This window comes from Acanthopagrus latus, chromosome 2 (assembly GCF_904848185.1).
Source record: "Acanthopagrus latus isolate v.2019 chromosome 2, fAcaLat1.1, whole genome shotgun sequence".
NCBI lineage: Eukaryota > Metazoa > Chordata > Actinopteri > Spariformes > Sparidae > Acanthopagrus > Acanthopagrus latus.
Genome location: NC_051040.1, coordinates 2989312 through 3016571, shown reverse-complemented (window position 1 = coordinate 3016571; position 27260 = coordinate 2989312). Strand labels below are relative to the sequence as shown.

Here is a 27260-nt window from a genome sequence, read left to right as displayed (position 1 = left end):
CTTTCTGCTCCACGAACATTTTTTTAAAATCTTGTTTCCAGAGAGTTTTATCAGAACCGTTCTGCTTCCTCCCACAAATCATTATTGGACTTCCTTGTTTTTTTTTTCCCGGTGCATTCAGGGTGTGTCGGACATTAATTATTTAGCTCAACATCAGATCGACATGAATCAGCGCTGAGTCATCGCGTCAGGTTGCAAAATGTTTGCTCTGTGTTTTCCTGTGTTTCATTAATGATTCCAGCGGTGATGTGAGGGAAGTTTCACAGGTTTCACATTTAATCACATTGTTATTAAATGTGGATGAAAAAGGTCTCCAGTTAACCCTGAGATCCCAAACTGATCAGAGGAAACGTTATTTACACCTTTTTAAAACTAAAATCTGCAGCTGTTGTGTAACAGTGAGTGTGCACCTGGTCTGATGTGGGTTCACGATCTCGACCGAGTTTCAAGGCTGTAAATATCGTTATTTATATTTTATCTCAGCATTTTGTCCTATTTAAAAACAGAATAATAATAATAACAGTCTCCATGTCGGTACTGAACGATGTCATGATGCTGTAACTACACGTGTGCTACCTGTTGTCCAGGTGATCAATCATCCTCATCAGCCTCTCACAGGGTTTCCTGTTAATAATCTGGTGAAATGTTCCTTTAAAGCCTGAAGCTTAAAGGACACTTTTAGTTTTGTTGCTGTGTGCGACTGATGGACGAGGAGATGACGTCACTCTGATACTTATTAATGAACTTGTGTTGATATTGATCAACTCTCAGGAGTCTGTGTGTGACGTCACCCGGACGCTGTGTGGGTGCTGATCTCAGTCTGAGAGACTTCAGGTGTGTTTGTGGTCGGAACCGTCCGGAGCCTCTGACCTTCACTCCTCCTCCATCCTCAGGCAGCAGGAGGCGGAGCTGCTCCACCCACACACCCACGTCCTCCGCCCAGGTGAGCGTGTGTTTACCTCTCCCAGAGGGCGTGGCCTGTGTGTACCTGCTCGGTAAAGTCGGGCGGCTCGGTGCAGCCGGTGCAGAAGCTGCAGCGCAGCCCGACATGATCAAGTCTCTGAGCGTGTCCTCTGAGAGCTCCCTGCCTCCGCTGGAGGACGATGTGGACTCGGTGTGTTCCGACGAGCTGCTGGGCTCTCAGTCCCGCCGCTGGCTGGCCGAACTGATGACCGCCGACATGCCTCCGGAGAGCGGGGACGTGAACACGGTGGGTCGGGACGGACTGTTCGTGGACCATCACTTCCCTCTGGGGGAGCTGGAGATGAAGGCCGACGTCAAGTGGAAGAGACCGAAGGTAACGACGGAGCCTCTGAAAAGTAACGAGATTACATTTTAATACCAATAACAGCCTCACCTGATGATGCGTTCAGGTGCACACAGGGTTTTCATGTTCACCTGAGCTGCTGTTGCGTGTTTACTTCAGGTTCAGGTTATATTAATATTAATATTCACAATATTAATGAAGCGAAAACACAAACTAACAACAGAGAATAAACAAACTGTTCTCAGAGGACAATAAGGTCCAGAACGCTGTGAGAGGCTGGACAGGTGGCAGGGTCCGCCACAGGTAAACTGAGTAAAACACCTGTGTGTTTGTCCTCTGAGGTCAGTTTGTTTATTCAGTCATGACACAGAGAGAGAGAGTTTGTTTATTTAGGTTTTTTTTTTTTTACTGTACTGTTATAATGTGTCAGTAATATAATAACACCTGAGAATACATTATTGATCATCACATTGTGAGTGTGTGAGATAAAATAAAAAACATCTCCTGACTCCTGCTGGACGGATTGTTTTTATCTCAGCTGATCCTGAGTCAGTCTCAGTTTCTGTCATTATGATTGATTGAAATCTTTATTTCGAACATCTACATTCTTTTTTAGACCATAAACCAACAAAAGAGTGTGTAAGAAAACATGTAATTCTGGTCACATGTTGGAAACAGAGCAGGAAGAAGAGTGAATACATGTAATCTCACCTGCTCTCCATTGATCTTTATCAATCAATCAATCAATCAAATGTTATTAACAAGGCACCTTTCAGACAAATCAAAAATCAGTTCAAGGTGCTTTACAAGTGAATGGAAAAAGAAAATAATAAAGATAAAGATTGAAAGATCAAAACAAGACATGAAATTAAATGTGATTTAAAAGTTTATAACATATAAAATGATCATTAAAATAATAAGAACAACAGTAATAATAAAAAGTGCTGATACATGTGATCGCTCGACAGATTCGTGTGGCCGAGACATTTCAGGTCAGGCGACGCTATAAAAGAGTTATTAGTTGCTATGACGACCCTGAAATACCTGTAACGATGATGTCACAGGTTCGACACCGATGATCATTAAATCAGAGGTGCTGTCACTTCACAATAGATGACAGAAGAGCTGCAGCAGACAGGTGAGTTAGAGGAAATCACCTGGTCCAGTCCAGTCCAGTCCAGTCCAGGCCAGGCCAGTCCAGTCCAGTCCAGTCCAGTCCAGGCCAGTCCAGCAGGATCAGATAAGATAAAACCTGCGGCTGTAAACTGGACCTTTGTTGAGTCATCAGACGAGGCAATAAAATTCAACTTTACGAGCTCAAACAGTCAAACTGAAACTTTACTTTCACTTTCCGCTGAGAGCAGACGGAGAGACGTGAAGCCCGCGTGGACCCGTCGTCAGTGATCGGACCTGATAAGTTTATCACACAAAGTATTTCATCGATAAACTGTTTTGAAGATCACATAGTTCCTGATCAGGGTCACAACTCTCCCACGTCTCTCACAGTTCATGAAAAAAGTCACTTCATGCCGCGGAGTGAAATATTCTGCATTTGCTTATTGAAATTTAAGATTATTTGACCTGTTTTTGTTATTTTCCTTGATTCAAACTGATTTTTCAGAACCTCTCTCCTGATTTTTGAGGTCTCACAGTTGCACGTGAGTCCAGGTGTTGTCAGAGGAGGCATGTAGGTAGTTTTCTCTCACAGGTGGACGGTTATAATCTTCCTGGTATTTGCTTCTTGTTGAGACAGCAGGATGGCCGAAGGCGCTGAAGAGCAGCCGTGTGCTCGGTCAGAGTTACACAGACAACAGAACTTATCGTTGGTTTCTGTATGTTTGTGTTTAGTTCTGTTCGCTGCTCGTACTTCGGATCACTTTCTTTCTGTGCTGGTCGCTCATGAAGCAGTTTTTTTTTTCCCTCTCCTGGTGACGTCAAACCAGGACACACACATCGATCAGCAGGCGGTCCGGCCCGACGACACACACTGATCCTGACAGACCCGTTGAACCTAATATCACAAACACACAGCGTCCTCTGCAGCTCTCTGTCTCCATAATGAAATATTATCTGCTCTCTGCTGTTTCGTGTCGTCTTGACAAACTGTGTAATGACCTCGTTCGTCCTCAGTTTCTCCCTCACAGACAAGAACTTTTGTTTCCGCCTCACCGTGTCGACACATTCTGTAATAAGATCCGGTGCGTGTCAGAGGAATCGTGCATCGAAGCCCCTGAAGTAGGTCGGCCATGATCTGATCTGCAGTGAGTGTGATGCATCGCCAGCGTTCCGTCTGTCGTCCAGAGAACCAGAAGAACACGTTTCAGATGTTTAGCAGAGACTCTGTAACGGAACATGAAGCTATAAAGTTTTGAACGCTGACACACACTCACACTCAGCTGTGTGTTTATTAGTCGACACAGTTTAATACAACAACCCTGCAATAAATCTGAAGGTTATAATGTTCACTTCCTGTGTGTTGAGAGGAGGAGGAGGTGCTGAGGGAGGATTTTATAGCTGATATTAGAGGTATTTTAGAACTATTAATTATACAGCCACCAAAAAGAAATGATGGTTATGACAGAGATGATTTATGGTTTATGGTTTTTTTTGGCCTGGGTGGAGGAGAACTCCCTCATCAGACCAGACGTCTGCCAAGTTTCTGCCACGTCGCTCTGATAGCTGATCATTAATAATAAGCAGCCGCTCCCTCCTGCACGCTGCTGTTCAAACACACCGTTCTGTTTGACTCGTCGTCTCTCTCCCTCCTTTTCATTTTACTTTTGTTAACCCGATCCTCACCTCTCTGTCTCCAGGAGCTCTGCCAGTCACCTCAGTTCATAGTAAATGGAGCAACGCGCCTGGACGTCCGCCAGGGAAAACTCAGTGAGTAGACGACGACTGTGGTTTCACACAACACAAAACACAAGAGACACAAATGCACCACGGCAGAATAAGAGGGAGCCTGTAAAATGAAACCAGGGCGTTATTGCTGTAATGGTTTATGACGGTCAGTTGCTTCTTGAACTGTGCGTGTGTCCGCAGACGACTGCTGGTTGCTCTCCGCCATCGCGTCTCTCTCGCTGCATCGCTCGCTGCTGATGAGGGTCGTGCCTCAGGATCAGAGCTTCCAGGACGGATACAACGGCTGCTTCGTCTTCAGGGTGAATACCTGAGCGATCCCCGACGTGTTGCAGTCTGACAGCCCGCACATGTCATTATCCTTCACCATCACAGTCACGAGAGGCTGATGTTTAAGTGTTTTAAACTCTCTGCTGAGTATCTGTTGATCTGCTCCTGTCTGTAGTTCTGGCAGTACGGTCAGTGGGAGGAGGTGAGGATAGACGACTTGTTGCCGACTCAGAACAACGAGCTGATCTACCTCAGCTCCCCGGAGCGATACGAGTTCTGGAGCTCCCTGCTGGAGAAGGCCTACGCCAAGTGAGTGGATCCTGTCAGCAGCGCAGACTTCAGGCCTTTACACACAGAGGCCGAACTACACAACCACAACATCCACCCTCCTGCACACAGGCTTGCTTTTATCTGTGTGTGTGTGCTTTTTACACTGAGCAGTGTGTGATTGTAATTAGCATGCTGGGTTTAGGGACAGATTTAACCTGAGCGGCAGGCTGTGATTTCTAAACAACAGCATCACACGGCAGCAACAATCGTTTATAATCCCTGTTACACGCCAGTTAATCTCGTGTTGTAACGAGCTCCAGGACCTCGTCGTCTCCACAGTTTACAGACATTTTGTGTTGCTCTTCGTCCTCTTCTGGTCTCTTTTTCACACAGATGTAGATTTAGGTCTGTTCGAGTCTGTCTTCACTCCTTTTACACAAAACGCTGAAGCAGAATCACATCACAACACGCTCACCGTGAACAGTCTGTAGTCTCACCTCCTTTTAGACGATCCACAGATTATTAAAGTTCCAGGTGACACTACAGGAACGTGTTTAACCAGAAATGACACATTCTTGTCGAAAGGTTTTTCCAGGACGTTTATAGAGAAATTTGAAAAATGTACAAATGTGCTGATTTCTGAAGTCTCCCTGCTCTTTTTACCTTTCCTACCTGATTCGAGTCTGTTCCCTGTGTGTGTCTGTCGCAGGCTGAAAGGAGGCTACAGAGCTCTGGACATGGGCCTCCCTCACGAGGCCATGGTGGACATGACGGGAGGCGTGGCCGAGGTTCTGAACATCAGTTTACTGCCCAGAGACCTGCCGGCCTTCCTCAAGGACCTGCTGTCTAAAGGAGCGCTCATCAACTGTGCCAACTGTCAGGTGCAGCCAGCAGATCGACTTGTTGGGTCTAGTTTTTTAATCTCTGAACCTGGTGGGAAACACAAAGCAGAGCGTGTTCCCGGTGTTTACATGTCAGTGTTTGATGAGTCACATGAGAGTAATTTGCCTCCTGTCCTGACTGTGGGTGGATGATTTCTCCCTGCAGGGTCCGCTGGAACAAAGGAATGAACTTGGGATCATGTACAGACACGCTTACTCTCTGACTGCAGTGGAGAAGGTAAACGTCCCTCGAAAAGACGCCTCAGCATTTATGTTTTTGTGTAGGAGAACTCAGTGTGGTACCACCACGTGGACCCGGGTCTGAAATAAAACCCGGGTCTTGAGTGTAAGACTTCTGAAAAGTTCAGGAACCTTTGGTGCTCGTAGCTGAACATTACTGATTGAATTGACCTAACCAGCTGTGTGCTGGTCATTTATAAGTCCATACTGGACTTATAAAAACAAACTTAGTAGCAGTGTGTTTGATATAAAAGTGTTATCCGGTCCGGACCTGTTCACCATCCTCTGAGTGTTGGACTTCAGCACGAAGCTGCAATAAAAGACGCACATAACCGAGTTAAAATGGAGGATCTGCTCGCCGTCCTCACCTGTGTCCTGTCTGTCTGCTTCTTCCTCCTGCAGGTGAAGACGCATTACGGCACCGAGGATTTGGTGCGACTCCTCAACCCCTGGGGCGGCACGGAGTGGGAGGGTCCCTGGAGCGACCGGACCGGGTCAGTACTCACACACAGGAGACGATTTAAACCAATGATTATACAGATTAAGTGCATAAACTTTTGTCTCTGTCTCTGTGTGATCAGTAAAGAGTGGAACGCTGTGAGCGCTGAGGAGCAGAGAAGACTGGACCGGGTCAGACGGGAGGACGGGGAGTTCTGGTGAGTTACTGCTGACTGACTCTTAATGTTCAAACACGAGCCAGAAACTCTCTGAGGACGTGAGTTTGAACCACAACAGGAACCACAAGGTGACAAGACTGCCACACATTTCCTCCAGTGATTTAAAAGAAATATTTAAACGAGCCCGTCGGCTGACCGGCGTCTCTCTCCGTCAGGATGTCGGTGTCAGACTTCCGGCAGAACTTTGAGACGATGGAGGTTTGTCACCTGACCAACGCTCTGAGCGAACCGGGCTCCACTATGAGGCCGTGGTCCTGCAAGATGCATCATGGGAACTGGGTGCCGTTTGTCACAGCAGGAGGCGCTCCCCAAGGAGGTAACATGCTGAAAAATGTTAATTGCTTGATGACTGTTTTAAATTCAGCCGATCCAATCTGCTTCCACCGCAACAATCCTCTTTGTTTGAGAGGCTTTTAATGTGAAAGATCTGCAGGAAGTTTCAGAGAAGAAGGTTTGATGAACAGCAGCTCTGACTGAACTCAGCACACAGACTCTGGTTCTGTCTCTTCTTCTTCTTCTTCTTCTTCTTCTGCTCTCTGTAACGTGACGTTAAGCACATTTCCCCTCCAGCTGCCGTCAGCAGTCGACACCACAGAACAGACACACCCGACAGTCACAACACACGGCAGCTCCGGCCGTGTGCTGCACAACCGGTTTTATTTGAATATGTCTGCTTGTGTTTGCCTTGCAGATCAAGGTGAAAGTACTGGAGTTAAAATCATCCTCTCCAGTTTTTAACAACCTGCCTGCTGACGTGTTGTCTGTTTGCTCAGTGTCAGAGATCCGTTTATCAGGATAAAGTCTGTCTGTCTGTCTGAGTCACACCAGCAAACCACACATGATGATTCTGGTGACTCACTTGGCCCAGAACCATCGCACAACACACACGCTTCACAACACAATTCGAGCTCCGAACAGATCGTGACGGTGGTGATTTGGTTGCAGCCGATGCCACAAAGAGTTCAGTTTTTATTGGAATCCTGGTTAAAGGCTTTCAAACTGTTCTGAGTTCAGTACTGACAGAGAGAAGAGATTTTAAAAAGAGGTTTATCTGCTCACATGATGAGCTGCCCTGTAGGTGGAGCTCTGTCAGCTGACAGGTCGAGGGAGCTTCACCACATTTGGTCCAATTAATGTGAAGTTAATGGATAAATATTGAATAGCTCCCTCTGTGTTTAATTACAGAGGTGCAGTAATTATAATGACAAACTTTAAATGTGTAATCTGAACCAGCTTTTGTTACTTAGTCACTAAATATATATTTTGACTTTCTCTTTTTTTGAACCTGCACCTCAAAGTCCACCAGTACATGTTTACGCTGACCAGATAGTAAAAGATGAGGGGGTGTGTGTGTCTGACTGTGTGTGTGTGTGTGTGTGTGTGTGTCCAGGTCTGTTCTGGCAGAACCCTCAGTTCTACTTCGTCCTGTCGGAGGCGGACAGCAGCAAGGACGAGAGGAGCTGCTCCTTCGTTCTGGCTCTGATGCAGAAACACCAGAGACGCAGAGGCACCAACCTGTCTATAGCTCTTTATATATACCAGGTACACACACACGCACACACACACACACACACACACACACTGAGACACCTGTTGAGGTGCTATAATGTTGTTCTGTGTCTCCAGGCTTCTCAACAGAATACTTACCTGTCACCTGAGGACCTGAGCAGGCGCCACCCGGTCTGCTGCAGCCCCCAGTACTCGCCACGCCGGGAGGTCGTCCTGCGCAGCTCGCTGCCACCGGGTCGTTACATCATCATCCCCTCCACCTACAAGGCCAACGAGCAGGGGGAGTTCCTCCTCCGGGTGCTGACGGAGCAGGGCAGCACCATCATGTGAGTCACGGATCAGCCAGACGTGGGACAGAGTTCATGATTGTGTTGTTTTCACACCACTGAACAACATCAGAGTGTGTTTCAAGTGCAGCAAGATGAAGTAAAGAGGCAAAAAACAAACTCTGAATCTGCATGTGATCTCAATCTCTCAACCAGCCGAGGATGAATGTTTAGCGCCCTCGTGTGTCCCTGAAGAATAACTTGTTTCTTGGTCATTTCCACCATGAAGATGAATCTTTAGCTTCTTTAGATGAGAAGCTTTTGTGAAAATAAATATAATGATTTGAATTTGTTTTCATGCTTTTTCTTCCAGTCCAGCCGACAAACCAGCGCCACAAGACATCTCCTCATCAGCAGAGGTAGGAGAAGAAATCAGCCAAACAACTAAATGATTAACAGGCGCAAACTGAATCAGTCGGTATTTGAAATAAAGTTGGGCGGTGACCTCGTCTGGACAGCTCAGTTCAGGCTTCAAGCTGTGATTGGAAGCAGAGTTCAGTGACCTGAAACAGGTTTACGTGTCTTCACTGTAAGAAACAGCTGTGATGTGCAGACAGCTCCAGAAGTTTTTCTGCCTCAGCAGCTCATTATAAAGCTTTGCTAATGAGGGAATGACACATCACACCAAGAAACATGTTGTTGCTGTTTGCTTGAAGCATTGTAAAACTTCTCTCGCCTGAACAGGGACTTGAACCCTGGACCCTCAGATTAAAAGTCTGATGCTCTACCAACTGAGCGATCCAGGCTCTGAGGAGAGAAATATCTCCTGCAGATTGTTGGTTTTATATATTTCTTTACAGTAATTTGATCATGTAAATGAACTGCAAAGAGAGTGAAGACAGAAACTCTGCTGCTGTGTCTCAGTTCAGGTCTTTGAAGGACCCGGACTTTGAGGTCTTTGAAGGCGAGTCCTTCAGAGAGACAGACTTGTTAACCTCGTCAGCCGTTGTTAAATGGGACGGTCTGTCCTTTGGAGCATTTCCTGGTTGTGTCACCAGATGTTTTACCCTTACGTCACGATTTCTGCTGCCCAGGCCCGTGAAAGTGACTCTGAAGGAGGTACATCCCAAAGAATCTTGGGATATGTGAGGCCACGGCGGGTGGTAGCTGTTCATCCTCCAAAAAGAGGTGAGGGAAGGAGCATTTGGACCGGGACAGTCTTCTGATGCTCCTCTGAAGGATGCAGACCCTGAACTGAGACACGACAACTGTGAATCAACTGCAAAGAGATGCAGTTTGTGATCTGTGCGCACTTTGTATCATTCAGTAGTCTCTGGGATCAGGACACAACAGGTACTGATGTTGTTGTTGGTTTTAGATTTGTGCTTGAACTGTTTTAAAATTTCTCTCGCCTGAACAGGGACTTGAACCCTGGACCCTCAGATTAAAAGTCTGATGCTCTACCGACTGAGCTATCCAGGCTCTGAGGAGGGAAATATCTCCTGCAGATTCAGTTCCAGGCAACATCTCTGGCTCAACAGAGTCCATGTTTGATTTCGTGTCTCTCGACTAATGAGAGTGCGTTTGTGTTTTGGGTCACCGGAAACAAATTAGTGTGTTAGCTTCCTTTGCTGCCCCACTTTGCTCTGAAGTCTCCTGAGTGTGAATATGTTGATGAAACGCTGTACAGCCGTCACTCGTCTGTGTCTTTTCCTCCTGCAGCTCTCTTTTCCTCACCAGGCCGCCCTCCCTTCTCCCAAAGCCACCAAAGAACTGTTCAAGAAGCACTGCAACAAGGTGAGACTGGAGCCTGCACACAGACTGCTGCATGAACTAACATCTGCCAGATGGGTGTGAACTGTGTAACCTACTGTGGGAAACACCCTGCACACACTGACACAATCACAAGAACACAGTTAAACTGAGCTCGATGGCACCCGACCAAGTAACCGAGCCGGACCTTTTTTCTCTGCCTCGTGTCATCAGGATGGGTTCTGCAGACCGGTTCACCTCCACAGCCTGCTGACTGAGGCCATCCAGGCAGGAGGTCAGTGCCGTCCGTCTGCTCTTTAATCGACTTGTTCGGTCTTGTTTTCTTTCAACAGAACATCGTCTCCAGTTAACTCCTCTAGTGATTACAAAACAAGTCACAACAGACTCAAAGCCAAACAAAATAATGTGTGGATTTAACGTTGGTGGTTTTCTTTGTGTGGTTGTTGTTTTACGACAGAGAGATTCATGTGGAATCATGTTATTCACGTCTGTAGCTTCTCCAAACTGAAGCTGAGAATCTGTGTTGCTGCCACGTAAGAAAAGGCTCAAACTTTACCAGTTAGTAAATCAGTGAATCAGCCAAACGTCAGTTCTGCAGGAGGTGTTGATGGGTCGATGAGCAGAGGAGCAGCAGGAAGGAGGATGTGAAGTGTAGCGTCCCTGTAGACAAGACAAAGAGAGGACGACCAGGACGACAGGAAGACGCCCAAAACAAGCGTCCTGGTTCTGTTACAACAGGCGAGGCCATCTTTCACTCTGCATACAAGAGTTTGGCTTCACCCTCGTAGTCTGGTCGCAGGGATCCACACCCTCCTCTGCTGACAGCGGCTGTTTGCAGTGCATTAACACAACAATGTCAGCCGTCCGGACTCTGGTCACACCCCTGTCTTCACATCCAGTCGTCAGCTATTCAAACAGAAAGAGTCTCCAGGTGTCAGCACAGGTTCACAGCTGCTGTGGTGCATGTTAAAGAAAAAATGTCCGCTGATGATTTGACTTGTTGTTTTCAGTGTTGGCCGGCAGTGAGCGGTACCTGGTTCTGGAGCACTGCAAGAGCATGGTGGTCCTCATGGACGTATCCTTGACAAGTAGAACAGAGAGACGACTCAACAGTGAATGAACTGAAGGAGCTGAGCTGGAAATGTGTTCGTCTTAAACTGTGTTTCTGAATATCTTCACCTTGGAAGGAGGTGAGGAGATACCTGTGTAGGAGCAGACTGGGAACCAATTTGTCGTCTCTGTGGGCTCGATGTTCTCTAAAACTTCTCTCGCCTGAACAGGGACTTGAACCCTGGACCCTCAGATTAAAAGTCTGATGCTCTACCGACTGAGCTATCCAGGCTCTGAGGAGAGAAATATCTCCTTCAGATTGAATTCCAAGTCTTTTTTGCATACTTTCCGTCACCGCTGCTCACACCACAGTGAGGTGGTGGTTCAAGGAGAGGACTCTGTATATCATTTAGTAGCTAAGCAGGTTTCTTGTATGTAGTGTGTTCACATCTGGTACATCTGTGCAAAACATGAACCAGTCATTTAACAGCTTCTCCCCAGTGCTGAAGGTGATATTATTAACATTAAACTCATTTCAAACGCCATTGCATAGCGGACTGAAGTGGAGCTAACTAGTTAGCCGATTTCCAGCTGACTTCACCAGACTTGTAGGCAACTATAATTACTATCAAACCGCAGCGACACTTACCTGTGGCTCAGGTGCAGCTGCTGAAGCAGTCTGACGTGAAGTGGTTAGCACACACACGCACACAAGCTAACACGAACCTCAGCTGGCATGTTGTCCTTAAAAAATTAAATGCAACCACTGTCTCGTCTGTTGTTCTGTATTTGGGACAGAATATAGGCACTGATGTTGACTTTTAAAACCAACAACAGAGTGATTTGTGTGTCTAGCTCTGAACGACGACATTGTGAAACAGTAACCTCTTACCGCTGGACACTCTGAACGTCACCTCAGGGATGGACGCCCCCCGATCAGATATCTCCTATCATCACACAGAGGAGGTCGAACTATGATAATGACACCTTTCATTATGACCTTCAAATGCTCCTCTGAAGGATGCAGACCCTGAACTGTGAATCAACTGCATAGACAGGCAGTTTGTGATCTCTCTCTGTGTATCATTCAGTAGTTTCTGTGATCAGGACACAGCAGGTAATGATGTAGTTGTTGGTTTTAACCTTAAAGCATTGTAAAACTTCTCTCGCCTGAACAGGGACTTGAACCCTGGACCCTCAGATTAAAAGTCTGATGCTCTACCGACTGAGCTATCCAGGCTCTGACAGAAGGTGTATTTCCTTCAGAATCGCGGTGCATCCTCCAAAAACAGGGAAAACAAGGAGCATTTGGAGGAGGCTTTGAATTGGGACAGCTTTCATGTGGCATAATTGGCCTTCAAATGCTCCTGTGAAGGATGCAGACCCTGAACTGAGACACAGCAACTGTGAATCAACTGCAAATAGAGCAAAGACAGGCAATTTGTGATCTGAGCGCTCTGTGCATCATTCAGTAGTCTCTGGGATCAGAACACAGAAAGTACTGATGTTGTTATTAGTTTTAGATTTGTGCTTGAACTATTTTAAAACTTCTCTCACCTGAACAGGGACTTGAACCCTGGACCCTCAGATTAAAAGTCTGATGCTCTACCGACTGAGCTATCCAGGCTCTGAGGAGAGAAATATCTCCTGCAGATTCAGTTCCAAGCAAGAAGACTGTTGGTTCTGTTCCGGTTCTGAGCAGGTTTCTTGTGTGCAGTGTGTTCACATCTGAACAAAACATGAACCAGTCTGCTCTACTGCTTCGCAGTGGAGGGTCAAACCTTGCCAGAGTGTGAGTTAGGTTTATATATTTCTTTACAGTAATTTTTTTATGTAAATGAACTGCAAAGAGAGTGAAGACAGAAACTCTGCTGCTGTGTCTCAGTTCAGGTCTTTGAAGGACCCGGACTTTGAGGTCTTTGAAGGCGAGTCCTTCAGAGAGACAGACTTGTTAACCTCGTCAGCCGTTGTTAAATGGGACGGTCTGTCCTTTGGAGCATTTCCTGGTTGTGTCACCAGATGTTTTACCCTTACGTCACGATTTCTGCTGCCCAGGCCCGTGAAAGTGACTCTGAAGGAGGTACATCCCAAAGAATCTTGGGATATGTGAGGCCACGACGGGTGGTAGCTGTTCATCCTCCAAAAAGAGGTGAAGGAAGGAGCATTTGGACCGGGACAGTCTTCTGATGCTCCTCTGAAGGATGCAGACCCTGAACTGAGACACGACAACTGTGAATCAACTGCAAAGAGACGCAGTTTGTGATCTGTGCGCACTTTGTATCATTCAGTAGTCTCTGGGATCAGGACACAACAGGTACTGATGTTGTTGTTGGTTTTAGATTTGTGCTTGAACTGTTTTAAAACTTCTCTCGCCTGAACAGGGACTTGAACCCTGGACCCTCAGATTAAAAGTCTGATGCTCTACCGACTGAGCTATCCAGGCTCTGACAGAAGACGTATTTCCTTCAGAATCGCGGTGCATCCTCCAAAAACAGGGAAAACAAGGAGCATTTGGAGGAGGCTTTGAATTGGGACAGCTTTCATGTGGCATAATTGGCCTTCAAATGCTCCTGTGAAGGATGCAGACCCTGAACTGAGAATCAACTTTAAAGACAGGTCTGATCTGTGCAGCATTCAGTAGTCTCTGGCAGGTAATGATGTAGTTGTTGGTTTTAATTTGAATCCATTTTAAAACTTCTCTCGCCTGAACAGGGACTTGAACCCTGGACCCTCAGATTAAAAGTCTGATGCTCTACCGACTGAGCTATCCAGGCTCTGAGGAGAGAAATATCTCCTGCAGATTCAGTTCCAGGCCTTTCTGTGTGTTTACATCACTGTTGGTTCTGTTCTGCGTTCTGATTTTCAGCAGGTTTCTTGTGTGTAGTATGTTCACATCACACACATCTGAACAAAACATGAACCAGCTGCTCCCCAGTGACGAGGGTCAAAAGGTCAAAACTTGTGAGTCAGGTTCATTGATTCTTTTATCTCCTTCAGGTTGTATTCCAGGTAACATCTCCGGCTGCTATCAGTTATCTGTGTGTTTGACGTGTGTCAGGCGTCTCATCCTGTCCGACCCTTTAACATCAGCACGGTGTCTGAATGAAGCTTCATGAAGGAGGGTTTATCACAGCGCTGTTGTATCTGATCACTGAATTTGCCTTTATTGATCCTCTGCATGTTCGTCAGCTGACTCTTTTGCTTGAGTTTAATTTCTTTGACCTCAGTGTTTCGTCCAGACTCAAGGCAAAGCTCAGCTGAACCGGCTGGAGTTCCAGAGTCTGTGGGACAAGATCAGGAGGTGGACGGTGAGACAGCTTCAGCCACACGACTCCTCTGTGACTCTGACACCTCGTGCTCATTGTGTTTTGGTTCACTTCCCCTCAGGATATCTTCCTGGTGTTTGACAAGAACAAAACTCATCACCTGGAGTATGAAGAAGTGGCGCCCGCTCTGAAGGCAGCAGGTAGGATCCAACATTTACCACCAGGACCAGCAGGGGGAGCCAGAGCGCCTCTGCTGTTCAGTCACAGGCGCAGAAGTAACTTGTTAGATGTACTCATGACATTAAATCAACTATATATACTTACAATTATAATTATAATTATAATCCCTTCAGTCAGTTTAGAGGCTCAACATGCTTGTTTAGATTCATATTGTGTATGAAGAGAGTAAATGTGTAGTAAAGTAAGATTAAAAAATCTTATTACAATAGCATTAAACATGATGTGCACTTTATTTTGAAAGGCTGGACGCTTTAATCAGAGCTGCACAAACACACACATGTTAAACATGTGAGATCCCTAAGTGTTGAGGATTTTTCATGGAAGCGCGACACTTTGAGAAGGAAGTAAGTTAGGGAACTTTGGATCCTGATATTTTATTATTACTTGATAAAACAACACGGTAGTTGCTTGTGTTTTAGTTTTTTAGTTTGGACATCTGAGTGTTGAATCGTGTTAACTTTGTCCTCTCAGGCCATAAAAATCACGGCTGTCATTTGGTTCACCTCTAATAAGTCACTTAATAACGACACATTTTGAATGAGTGACGTTTTACTTTTAATCAAGTTAATTTTTAAACTGCTTCTTTGAACGTTTACTGCAGTGAAACAACAGTATGTCAGGAAAATGTTCGTCAGGAGAGTTGGTGTTGGTCTCACAGGAGAAATCTTTGAATCTGCCGAATGAAGCGATTTTGTTCTGATCGCCTCCTGTGTCTCTGCTTCAGGCATCAGTGTGGACGATCTGGTGATGCAGCTGGTTGGACTGAGATACACGGAGCCCGACCTGACCATCAGTTATCCGGGCTTCCTGTACCTGCTGATGAAACTGGACAGCATGATCCGTAAGGGAGGGAGACGGGGAAGGAGGGAGGGGGAAGGGAGAGTTACCACAACAAGAGGGTTTGTATGAAGAGAAGGGGTGAGAAGAAGAGAGGAAGTGAGGTGATGGAGGTTCAAATATGGGTGGAGACAGGAGAGGAAGAAGAAGAAGAAGAAGAAGAAGAAGAAGAGAGGTGGAGGAGATGTTTTAGGGTGAAGACAACGTTTGTGATTTAACTTCCCTGGATATTACAAACACAGGCCGGACAACATAAGAGCCATTATCTGTCATTTCACTTTGTTTTTGTCCTCTTTCGCAGACAAATTTCAAGCGTACGACATGGTGGGAAGTGGAGCCATAACTATGAGCTACAGACAGGTGAGAACAGTTTATATAGATCTGCAACAACTTCCACGTCTTCCTCTTTATCTGCTCCAGGAAAAAATGATCTATCTGCCGTAACAGGTGTTGTACGTGACACATCGTAGTTCGGCTGGCAAACGTGACACTGACGTATATTTATGTTGATGTTCCACTGAATGTTTTCTGTCCTCTGATTGGTTCCAGTGGCTCCGTATGACCATGTACAACTGAGCTGACCTGATCCACCGACACTGATTCATCAGGATCTGCTCCTCCGATTTTCATGTGTAGCGTTTATTTCATGTTTATTTTGTTTTTAGTTAAAAACCTTCAGATTTCACACCATATATTTCTTCATCTTGTGGCCAAATAGTAACAGTGGAAACATCTTTAAGATCTTTCCTCAGTAGTGGAAACATCCGGGGTCAAAGGTCAAAGTCCTTCGGGTTAAAGTGAAGTTTATGAGTCACTCTGTTGGCGACACACCTGTGACATCACCTGTGACATCACCTGTCAGCCAAACTCTGACTTTCCTCAGCGTTAAACTTTTTCTCAAAGATCCCACAGTTAGTTTGGAAGATTTATAAAGCATGAAATAAATCAAATCAAACAAAGAAAATAATGCGAAACACAATAAACTGACACAGCAAATGAATCTATAATGTATAAATGTGTTTTAAGGTCTATTAGTTGATGTATGTTCAGTTACAGTCATCATTTGATCAGTGATCCCTGTATCCTGCAGGACTGAGGCTGAAGATGGACACGAGTGTATCAAAGTGTATATAAAGTTGTTTTGAGCAGATTTCTGCAGTTTGTTTCTTCATTTAGATTTTTAATATGAAAAAGAAAAACTGGATATAAAGAAAGAAAGAAAAAAACAAACCCCACATAATCAAGTAAAATAAGACAAAAAAACAACATTTCTGCTTTAAAGTGTCTGAAACGGACACTGACTCTGTTGTGTATTTTGTTGAGTTGTGTATTTACATAATCACAGATATTTCCAACAAAGTTCAAAGCAGAAAATCTGTTAATTTAAAGTAACCGTCACTATAACTTCCAGGGGAGAGTCAGAGAGGAAGGACGGAAGGAAGGAAGGAAGGAAGGAAGGAAGGAAGTCAGCGAACGTGACGGAACATCATGAGCTTAAATCTTCAACGTTATTTCTAACCAAAGAGAGATTTTGATCTGTAACTGTGGGTGTTTAAAGACGACGACGACGACTCCCATGAGTCTCTGAGTGAGACCGACTCCTCTGACCTCTGACCTCTGACCTCTGACACATCTCAGACACTCAGCCTTCAGATGAACGTCACAAACATGTCCGGAGCTCTTCAGTGTTTGTGTCTCTTTGGTCCTGTCCGTTTCCGTCTGATCACGATCTAACAGCTGTTTACAGTGTGAGTGTGTTTCTGTAGATGCGGTTCTATAGATCCGGTTCTATAGATCCGGTTCTATAGATCCGGTTCTATAGATCCTCTCTGCGTCGGTCCTTCAGGCTCGTCTCGACCACAGGGGATATTCTGAGAAATGACCCTCTGTTCTTTGCTGATGTCTGGTATGTGTAAATATCCGTCTTCAAGTGAGAGCAGTCAGAGATACAAATACCAGGGAGGGTGTGTGTGTGTGTGTGTGTGTGTGTGTGTGTGTTTCCTGTCGAGCTGCTCCTCCGTTGCTTCAGACCAACTTTAAAGATGGTGTGTGATATTCTTACATCAGACACGCCCTCACGCTGTCTGACTTCCTGTTCCTGTCTCTCTCCTTTCACCTCTCAGGAGCATCAAAGTGTTAATAAACTCTGTTTGAGTTGCATTTTATCTTTTCTTTATTTTTCCGTCCGCTCACTCAAATTACAAACAACGAGAAAACTAAACGAGCCCTCATACTAAGATTGACTAGTTTGTCTGTTTGTCTGTCTTTATCTGCTGGGTGGATGAGATTAAATCTGGTCGCAGCCGTGGCTGCAGCTTCTTTTTTCTGGATATCGCGTCCTCGTTACAGACGACAGTCAACAGAACTCGCTGCAGACGGGCGATTTCCTCAGTGGAGCAAATAAAACCAGGAAAAAACAAAACAGAAACACATTTTCAAAAGCAAAAGACCAAAACTTTCTTCATTTTATCTTTAGTTTCTGCAGTTTGGATGAACCAGCTCCTTGGATTTCTGTGTTGTCTGCTCGGAACAATAACAATAAATACCTCACTGCATCGCTTGTGTTTGCTGACCAGGATTCTGCACAAATATCCCTCATCTGCAGGACCAGGAAGGGAAACACGTTCTTGACTGAAGGGAGACTGTAACTCTTTAACAAATGTAAAATATTGTTGTCACTTGTCACACATTAAATCATCATCAGCACCGCCTGTGGAAGAACCACCAGCTCCAATCAGGACTGTTTGTTCAGTCCCTCTGTGCAGAAAAAACAAAACAAAAAACGGTCCATTCATAAGTGGCTCGGTTCTGCTAATGAGCCCAGACTCACGGTGTAATTATGAGTCAGGGCTGCAGCGACCAATCACAGAGCTGCTAGTAGCAGCGCTGCACTAGATGGCATCACATGACAACCTCACAGCTGAGAGGAGGTGCTGCAGGCCGAGGTGACGCTAATCCAGCAGGACAGCCTGAGTATGACCTACTTCTGTAGGTGTCTCCTGCAGGCAGGACGGTCACCCAGCACCAGGCCCGGCCCGGCAGAGGTAATGGATGACACCGCAGCAGCTCTCTGTTTTATGAGTGTCAGTCCTCTGGGTCAGTGGCTCACAGGCTGGACCTGAACCATTTAATAAAGATTCATTTCCTCTTCAGGCGGTTTCATTTTTCACTTCAGGCCCCTTGTGACCTCACGGTGCTGCGAGTTATGACCCTCAGAGACGCTTTCTACTCTTAACAAGTTGTTTAATTCATCACAGTTAATATAAACCTGTTAGTATCATTTCAATGGAGATTTAAAAAGATAACATGACTTTGAGGCTCAGTGTGTTAGTTTCAGGAGGACCTATTGGTAAAAAAAAACAAAAAAACAGAAATAAGATATATTAATAAACATGTTTTAGTTGGTTTATAATCACCTGAATCTAAGAATGTTACCTCAGAAATCAGCCTTTATACCCACAGTAAGAGCAGGTCGTCTCCTGTGGACGCTGCCATGTTTCTACAGCAGCCCAGAGTGGACAAAATACACACTGGTGCATGTTTCCAGCAGCCAGGCAGAGTGAGGGGTGTTCAGTTGGTTAATCTGCAACCTCACTGCTTGATGCCACTAAACCCAACACCCTGGCTCCTAGCAGCAGGGTGTGCTAGTTCACAGTTTATAATGTATTCGTGGAGTGAATGGTGAACTGGCCCTTTAAGACAGATCCGTGTGCGTTGCCCTACAAAATAAAATCATCTTAAATCAGGAGAATTCAAAACTTTACAGCTGTTAACATCAAAGTTTTCTCCATTCTGCAGGACGATTCAGATCTAACAGATATTTGCTCGTTTGTTTGCAGAAGTTAAAATATTTCAATATTTCGTCAGATTCTGTTTCAATCCTTCATTTTGTCGGACTTCAAATATTTCAGATGTATAACGTGTCATTGTTGCAAGCAGCTCACGTTCAAATATGTCATGAATATTCATGAGCTGTCCGGACCTATAGAAGCCACTGAAGGCAGGTGTGTCAACACACACACCGCGGAGCGAGGAGGGGCTCCTTCAAAATAAAATGTCCGCGCTTCAGAGGCGGAGGATATAGATTTTATTTCTTTTTTTTTCTATAACAGAAACAAGCAAATTAATTCATAGTAATTCCTGTGAAAGAGAAATAAATATTCATGGCAGTTTATTTTGTCGGTTCCAACACAACGACGCGCGTGTTTTACTTTGAAAGGTGGAACCGGACGCGCGGCGGCCCGGTGCGGGCGGCTTGTCGGCCCGCTGCAGCCTGTAGGAGCGGCCGGTTCCTCCCAGCAGCCTCTCAGTTCGCAGGCAGAGCTTTTCTTCTCACAGCAGCAGCAGCGGGGTTTTCTGCCTGCACACGCCGGATATTCATCACAGTAAAAAAACAGCCTGCCTGCTGAAAGCGAGAGAACCGGACTCGTCCCGGGTCGTGAATAACGTCCCACCCTCTCATCTGGGGCCGTCGTTGCTTATTTTTGTCTTCCCATATTTTTTTTATTTCTTATTTTCGGGCGCTCTCCTGCTGACAGTTCGTCTGTGGCGCACTCAGGTTTTCTTGTGCTGACATGGTAGATTATCACGCTGCCAACAACCAGAGCTCGACCGGCGGGGTCCAAACCTACATGGAGCAGGAGAATGACTGGGACCGGGACCTGCTGCTGGACCCGGCCTGGGAGAAACAGCAGAGGAAGGTGAGTGAAGCGAAGTCTGGGCCCAGCTGGGCCGAGTGGAGCCGGGCTGAGAGGAGGAGGAGGAGGAGGAGGAGGAGGAGGAGGAGGCGGCGGGCTGAAAGAAAATGGCAGGGGAGGAATGAGATGGGGAGGTCAGGGACCGAGTGCGGGCCTCCGTCAGCCCCGCAGCTGCTCCCGCTGCCCCACTTTCCACCAACCATTTTCTCCTCCGCGTCCGGTTCTCCTCTCAGCTCGTCCCCAGGCTCCCCTCAATGTCAAGCTGCTCCTTCCTCTCTCTGCTCCTTCCTCTCTCTGCTCCTTCCTCTCTCTGCTCCTTCCTCCCCTCTGAATGTTCATTCAGAGGGGAGGATGTCCCCTATCTGCTGCTTCTTTTTTTCTTTTTTTTTCCCGGCACTTTTTCCTCTCCGGGCGGAAACAGGGCGCCACATTGTTGCAAGAATCAAACATTGTGATTGTGCAGGTCTGAGAGCAGCACAGAGAGGGAGAGGGGGGGAGAGGTGGTGCAGGTTCTGGTTCTGGTCGGGTTATCTGACCCACTTGTGTGACTGACTGCTCGGCTGCTCGGAGGCCGATGAGACCGCTGCTCGCTACAGGAAGCAGAGCGGGACCGATACGGTTCTGCTGAGGGCCGATAGGTGGACGGTTCTGCTGTGATTCATCAGGTCCACCTCTCATCATGTGTGTTCTGATCCATTTATATCTCGAGTCCTGCAGCAGATATTTAAAACCTTGTTTTAGACGATTTGAGGATCTAAAGTTTTATGTAAAGTGGCTGTAAAAACCAAAATCAGTGGCGAGAGGTAACATCACCGACCCGCTGGTCTGACGGGCCAGGTGAAGGTGCTACACCTGAGGAAGCTCAAGGTGACGTGAGCTGAATGTGCAGGTGATTAATGTTACTTGCGGTGCATTCTGGGAAGTTACAAGTTCCTGCAGCCGTGCTCGTCCTCACCGCACAGAGCTGGACGCCCACTCGCTCTGCTGCAGAGTTTTAACCACAGAAATATTCTGCAGAACTATTCAGACACATCGGCAGATTATCACACGTCAGGTCCTGCGTCCACGCCGGTCTTTACACCTGTCTGTACCTGCGTTTTGGGTATAATGCCTAAAATCAGCAGGCTGTAACCTTCTCACAGCGCTGTACCTTTTTATTTATTCAAACACACCCACTCCTGCTTCTCCTCGTCCTCCTGTTGAGTAACAATCGATGAATGTTTCTCCCACCTGTGTCCATTTTCCCTCAAGGATGGCAGAGAACGCCGTCCACTAATGTTCACTCTCAAACGTTGTGGAAAACAACAGCGACGGCGACTACCTGAGCTCGCAACCTAGACGCTGAAATTGGCACGTTACCCTATAATCTGGTCCCCAACCATACAAACCCAAACAAGCCAACAGCTGTTACCTTCCCTTTACGGGGATTTAGCCGTTCTGATGCCAGCGCTCGCCTGAACAGGTTCCCACCGACGTGATTCTGCAGGCTGCATCCTTCAGAGACGACTGTGATGCAGCCAGACAGTTTGCACAGATCTGCCAATGTGAGACTCGATTAAGGTGACCTTGTTCTTTTTTTTTTTTTACCCACCGTTCCCCCTTCAGGCTCCCGCTACACTCACTAATCACTACTACTTGAAGAAATGTGTCAAAGCGCTCGGCCTTTTTAAGATACGTTTGAAAATGGAGGAAGTGCTCGCGATCCTGATGGTGAAAGTTTCATCATGGCGACCCTCGTGACCACACGGACTCATAACAGGACACTAAATCTCTCCCACGTCAGTTGTTTGTACCCTCCGAGCCGTCATCTCGGAGCGGAGAGGCCGCGCGATGAAGGGCGATTTGAAGAATCATTGCTTAACTGTGTGGAATGATTGCGAGGGTGTGTTTTCATGTGTGCGCAGTGCTAACCAGACTACGCACCCTCTCTTATCCTCGAACTCGCCAGATGACTGGCATACCTTCCAGTGGTGTGACAGCATGCCGAGCATTGACTCGTGCATTTTTATTAGGCCACTCAGCACTAAAGCCGTCAACATCAGACATTCCTCGCAGCTGATTTGCATCGAAACCTGGCGGGTCCAGTCCTTCGCTGGTTAGTCGACTGTGTGGACTCTGTGTGTGTGTGTTTGTCCCCAGATCGCAACGGGTCAAAGTTTCTTCAAATCTCACCTGGCAATCATTAACAGAACGAGGCCTGTTGTGCAAACCCGGGCTGAGGTCCACTCCCGAGTCTGCGCTCATCAGCGGAGGCCGGTGTGTGATTGGTTGATTGGGAACAGTGCAGGCTGGGGGACACGGAGCTGTGCCGGCCCCCGGCGAGGCGGGAGGGAACCAAGGGCAAATTCCTGCGGTGTATTCACGCTCGCTGTGCCAGTTTGTTGCGCAAAAGTGAGCAAACGCCTCCCGCAGGAATACTGAGAGAGCCGTGGATTTAATGAGTGTGGGAATGGTTAGAGAGCGAGGGCCGAGTCCGTCAGGTCAGAACCAGAAGCGGCTGGTCAGATGTCAGACGAGTTTTCCACCGTGCTGACTCTTCACATTTGCCGTGTTGAGTAATACAAGAGGGGGGACAGACGGCGATGGGCAGGATTTATTTTGAGCCTTCTTGCCTTTATTTGGCGTGTGACAGTCGGCTCCAGCTCACATCTGAACCCCAACGCTTCAGTTTGCAGTTTGGACAAAACGAGACGTTTTAAAGGACGTCATCTCTGACATTTTACAGTCCAAACAATTTATCGATTAATCAAGAAAACGATTCTCAGTTCCAGCCCAACTTAAAAGACGACATTTGGCAGAATTCAGACTTTTACTTAATTTGTTCCATTTGAATAAAATTCAGTTTCCCACACTCGTACAGCGCGACTGTGTTCCTCTGGCAGGAGCAGAGGTCTGTCCTTACAGCTTGTTTCCAGTTGTCCGTTCCATGCGTGGAGCAGCATTTCTCAACACCCCAGAGAACCTGGCCCGGGCCCAGCTGAGTCCAGCTCGCTGCAGTTTGTTACAGGCGAAGCTCCTCAGCCTCGCAAACATGTTATTAAGTCGTTCTCACCGCTCTCAGGTCGGCCACACGTTGAAACATGTCAAAGTACGCAGTGACGCCACCAGAGGTTTTATTGTAACCCTGAGCGTTGTGGCAGGCGGTGCAGCGACAGTTAGGCTGCACATATTTCTCATGCAGGGCGAAAGTACAGCGAGGTGGGTGGATGAGCCAACAAGGAGAGCAGTAAAGTCCACGAGCCAAAGTGCCCGGAGCAATGACTCGATCGCTCCTGTTTGTCGAGCTGATGTTCTTTTATGAATCGGATCAATTAGCACACTTGTCCCCGCGTCGCGATGCAGATGTTCAGTTGAATCACATAAAAAAAAAAAAAAAAATGAGATTCATGTGACTGTGAATTAGCCGGTGAACTCGCGCTGAGAGTTTACAGAGGAAATTTACGTCTGGATTCACGTCAGAGTTACGAAGCTGATGTCAGGAGTGTGTGTGAAGCGCCTGCTGTCGTAAATCAGCCGTGTCACAGCAGCAGATTCAGTTGTGGTCACAGACTCTGATGTTTATCTGTCTTCATTTCCCTGTACTGACAGCCGTCTCAATCCATCACTCTGTTCACACACCGCTGATTGGAGCCGGACTCGCAGCTGAACACGCGTTACAGCTAACAGCTGGAAATGATGGAAAAATGGGAAGGTAGACAGAATATTTGGATGTAACTTCCATTTTCCTGTTCTTTTAAATGACTTGTGCTGAATCAGCCTCATTTTTGTTCTGATCACACATTTGTTTCTCGTCCTCCACTTCCAAAACCCAAAGATGTCTCACAAGAAGCTGGAAGAGGCATTTTACTTTTTTTTTTTTTTACATTCTTGCTTGAAAAATTACTAAAACATTTTGTTGATTATCAGACAATCAACTCACGATGACTCGATTAATCACGGCAGCTGTATTCGGTGCAGATGTGTCCTCCAGCCTCCGACTTGCACACAACACAAACTGATCTTTTTCCAAGGTGGGCAGCTGGACACAATGTTAGTTTGTTCTTTTTGCCGCCCACTTTCACATGCTTTCTGTGTGACTGGCTGGCAGCAGGCAGCAGGCGGAGCCGGTTCAGATGGGCCCGGGTTGGCTCGGGACGAGCTGCGAGTGACATTTTGTCAGGACAAGTGGATCAAACAATGCAAACTGCCCCGGCTGAGATCTGGTGACATGATAAGTTTCTGTCTCTCTGCTCCAGGTCAACGTTTGAGGGGACTGAGGGAGGCTGACAGCTCGCTGAGCAACAATAGACAATGCTCCGCTTGTGGGGAAGTGAAGGAGCAGACGCTTTGATTGGTTGTCTGTGTTTGTGCATGTGTGTGTGATTGGCTGTTGCAGTGCAGCAGGACCGACGTGATTGGGGTGTGGTGGGTACAAGAGGAATCTACTCCGCTGCTGAGTGAAGGAGCAGATATGAATGTTTACCTTTAATCCAGCCTCAGGTGAAGAGGGTCGGACAGTAGGTCAGTTTAATCCTCATCACACGCCGACATGTTGATGTTGTACATGAAGCTTCATCTGCAGACACTCAGCTCACACCTGAAACTAAATGTGGTCATTCTCCACATGTACTTTCAGTTTATTGTAATAATTCATGTGTGAGTTAGAGCCATCAGCCTGGTGGATGAGGAGCTTGTGCCATCTCTGACGCAGTGTTGTGTTTTAACGTGCTAATGGAGAAATGTTTCAAAGCTCTTCCTGAGTGAAGTTCAAGAGGAAACTCTTTGAACTCAGAGACCTGACTTCTTGTTCTTGTGACGGTGGGCGAGTGAGGCGCTTTTTTTCGGAAGGTGAGATAACGGAAAGTGTTGCCTTTTTGTCATCCCCTCAGTTGCCAGCTGATTCCAGGTCAGCTGTGGGAAAGCCCTCCGCCTCAGCTGAGCGTGATCCAGAATCAGCTTGTGGACCTAAACAACGAAGCAGTCAGTGAAGCAGACAGCCAGCGAGGGGACAGAGCAGAGAGGAATGTAACCCCTCGCTGTCTCCCCCCATCTTTCTCTCTGTTCTGCCATTGGCGGCGGTGAGAGAGCATGCAGGGGGAAACATTCCTTTGGTGGCCCATTATAGCCCGCTAGGCCAGTGGGAGGGGGCTTTTTTTTTTTTTTTACTAACGGGGGCGGGGTATCCTGTTTTCTACCCGACAGGAAAAAAAAAGGAGTTGGGGGTTTTGCAGGATTGCAGATGTGGCCTGTGTGGTGGAGTCCAGAGGGAGAATCCTCCTCGGGGGGCTGAGGGTGTTTGCAGCCGGGTGGGGGGGGGCGGGGAGAGAGTTTCCAGCCGGTTCTGATGGGGAGGAAGTCGTGGCGCCGATCGTTGCTTCAAATATTTGTTTGTAGAAATGTTTTTTTCAGACAGCACCACCACCACTGTGATCGATCGCACCGTGGAACCATGTGCTTTGTTTTTAAGAGCTGAGAGTGCAGAGACTGAAACTGGCGGTCCAATCAGCGGAGAGGTCTGCAGCGTTAGCGTGGCGCTCGGGGCTGTAGGCCTCTCTGTGTGTGTCGAGGTGCCGCAGCCTAATGTGTTTCTCTTTCAAAGAGATTTCTTCACGGTCTGTTTCTCTCCAACTCTTTGTGTGCGAGCGAGGAAAGCGTTTTATGCATTTTGGTGGGGGGGCAGAGAGCAGGAACTTGGGTGCATCCCAACGTCACAGAAGCCACGAGTCCAGGATTCAGCTTTTTGTTGTTGTTTTTTTTTTTTTTTTGCGGCTGACATAACCACGTATCAGGAATACTGGCTGCGCTCACAAAGATTACTTCTTCGGCCATTGTGCATAGTTGTGAGGATTAGTAAATGGCATTTCCCTCTGATGAATTGAAATTGGCAACAATAGGGACTAAGAATTTCCTTTTGGTCGGCTGCCAGGATGCATGTCGATGGTTTTAGCCTCGTCCCCAGAGAACACCCTCCACAAGAGGATTTAAAGGAATACACCGCCTTTTTTTTTTTGGGTTCATTTGTCATTGTGTAAAAAAAAAAAAAAACAGTTGGTAGCATTTCCATTGACCTCAGTACTTCTTATTCAAAGTACGCTGCTGGATTTGCATCATTTCTAGCAGTAGAAGCCACAGAGGAGCAACTGCTGCCAGAACAGTTTGACTGATTAAAGATAAACTGATCAATTTGTGGAAACACTTGCTGCGTCTCCGTTGTCACTGTAAACTGAATATATTTGAAAACTGTCACAATCAAGTACAGTTCTACAAGCTACTTTAATGATTTAGTTACCAGATTATTCAGCAGTGAAAAATAGTCGTTAGTGGGATCTTTATAGTGAATAATGGAAAAATAATCCATGATGAAAACCATCATTACTTCCTGAGCTCCGTCCACATGTTTGTTTTGGGTTTTTTGGGGGAATTCTACTTGATTCTGGACCGCGACACCGGGGACCAACAACAACTTTTAGATGCGGGAAAAGTAATTTAAGTCATGTTGACGGTTTACGGCAGAGAAAACGCGTCTCTGCTGACCTTCTGGAAAGATGATTTTAATGGCTGAAAGGTATTTCTGTGTGGGTTTATTCCTGCTGTCCTCAGCTGGCTGCGGGTCAGTTACTGGAGCTCGGCAGCGACGCAGCGTCACAGTTTGGGCAGACTGAGATCCGACTGTGACATTTGAACATTTGAACAGAGAAACCGTGTCTGCACTGATTGTGTCGAGAGCTGTGTGTGTGTTCCAGCGCAGACTCGGGTTCGACGGAGGCGGTGGGGGCTGTTGTTTGTTGGAAGGCAGCAGCAGAAGAAAGAGATGTGTGTTTAGGTGTGGCGTGTGTGTTTGGATGCCTGTGTGAAGGGTGGGGGCACCATCATAATCTGGGTGGAGGGGTGGAGGGGGGTCGACCGCATAGCTGTGGGTTCGTCGCCTCAGGCTGCCGGTAAACAAACTCATGTTCTCACTGACTGCTCGTTGTCGAAGTTCTCATTGTCCGTTCCGATTAACTCGCAGGGAAATAAATCGAGGAACACGTTAAAAACAATGTGATGTTGAAAAAACACACTTCAGCTTTTATAGCAAGTTCCCTGTAAACAAACCTCCCCTCAGTGGTGTTTAGATGGAAGGATTACAGTAACTTCAGCTCACACCTCCGCCGCCTGTAGGTGTCTGATCGGGTTTAC

The 27260-nt window shown here is 46.7% G+C and overlaps 2 protein-coding genes and 7 non-coding genes across 12 annotated transcripts in view; 2 read left to right on the top strand and 7 right to left on the bottom strand.

Annotated features, from left to right (window-relative positions):
- Nucleotides 1-1048: 1048 nt before the first annotated feature.
- Nucleotides 1049-16555, top strand: zgc:85932 (uncharacterized protein LOC405875 homolog). Its single transcript, XM_037082568.1, has 20 exons — nt 1049-1297; nt 4081-4150; nt 4310-4428; nt 4572-4705; nt 5376-5547; nt 5714-5785; nt 6190-6281; nt 6369-6443; nt 6620-6780; nt 7855-8006; nt 8091-8299; nt 8613-8658; nt 9962-10036; nt 10226-10286; nt 11023-11087; nt 14302-14370; nt 14450-14528; nt 15293-15409; nt 15707-15765; nt 15955-16555. Exons 1-20 carry the CDS (start codon nt 1049-1051, stop codon nt 15979-15981), a joined length of 2103 nt encoding a protein of 700 aa, XP_036938463.1. The 3' UTR covers nt 15982-16555.
- trnak-uuu lies at nt 8973-9045 on the bottom strand. The gene has a single exon. It is a non-coding gene; the product is annotated as a tRNA-Lys (tRNA).
- On the bottom strand, nt 9649-9721 carry trnak-uuu. Its single transcript has one exon. It is a non-coding gene; the product is annotated as a tRNA-Lys (tRNA).
- Nucleotides 11282-11354, bottom strand: trnak-uuu. The gene has a single exon. It is a non-coding gene; the product is annotated as a tRNA-Lys (tRNA).
- trnak-uuu lies at nt 12230-12302 on the bottom strand. Its single transcript has one exon. It is a non-coding gene; the product is annotated as a tRNA-Lys (tRNA).
- On the bottom strand, nt 12617-12689 carry trnak-uuu. The gene has a single exon. It is a non-coding gene; the product is annotated as a tRNA-Lys (tRNA).
- trnak-uuu lies at nt 13433-13505 on the bottom strand. The gene has a single exon. It is a non-coding gene; the product is annotated as a tRNA-Lys (tRNA).
- On the bottom strand, nt 13764-13836 carry trnak-uuu. Its single transcript has one exon. It is a non-coding gene; the product is annotated as a tRNA-Lys (tRNA).
- A 3025-nt stretch (nt 16556-19580) lies between the features above and the next one.
- The window catches only part of actn4 (actinin, alpha 4), a 51956-nt gene continuing 44276 nt past the window's right edge, over nt 19581-27260 (top strand). The window contains exon 1 of one of the 4 annotated variants that reach the window (XM_037082928.1): nt 19581-20105. In XM_037082928.1, the coding sequence (XP_036938823.1) occupies nt 19980-20105 (126 nt within the window). In that variant the 5' untranslated portion in view covers nt 19581-19979. The remainder of the gene's footprint in view (nt 20106-27260) is intronic. The other 3 variants (XM_037082919.1, XM_037082945.1, XM_037082938.1) reach the window with 3 other exon arrangements.

Excerpts from the sequence above, each read along its gene's own strand:
- zgc:85932 (XM_037082568.1), top strand. The coding sequence starts at position 1,049 with ATGATCAAGTCTCTGAGCGTGTCCTCTGAGAGCTCCCTGCCTCCGCTG. Across the intron at positions 1,298-4,080 it reads TCAAGTGGAAGAGACCGAAG|GAGCTCTGCCAGTCACCTCA; the intron begins GTAACGACGGAG and ends CTCTGTCTCCAG. Across the intron at positions 15,766-15,954 it reads TAACTATGAGCTACAGACAG|TGGCTCCGTATGACCATGTA; the intron begins GTGAGAACAGTT and ends GATTGGTTCCAG.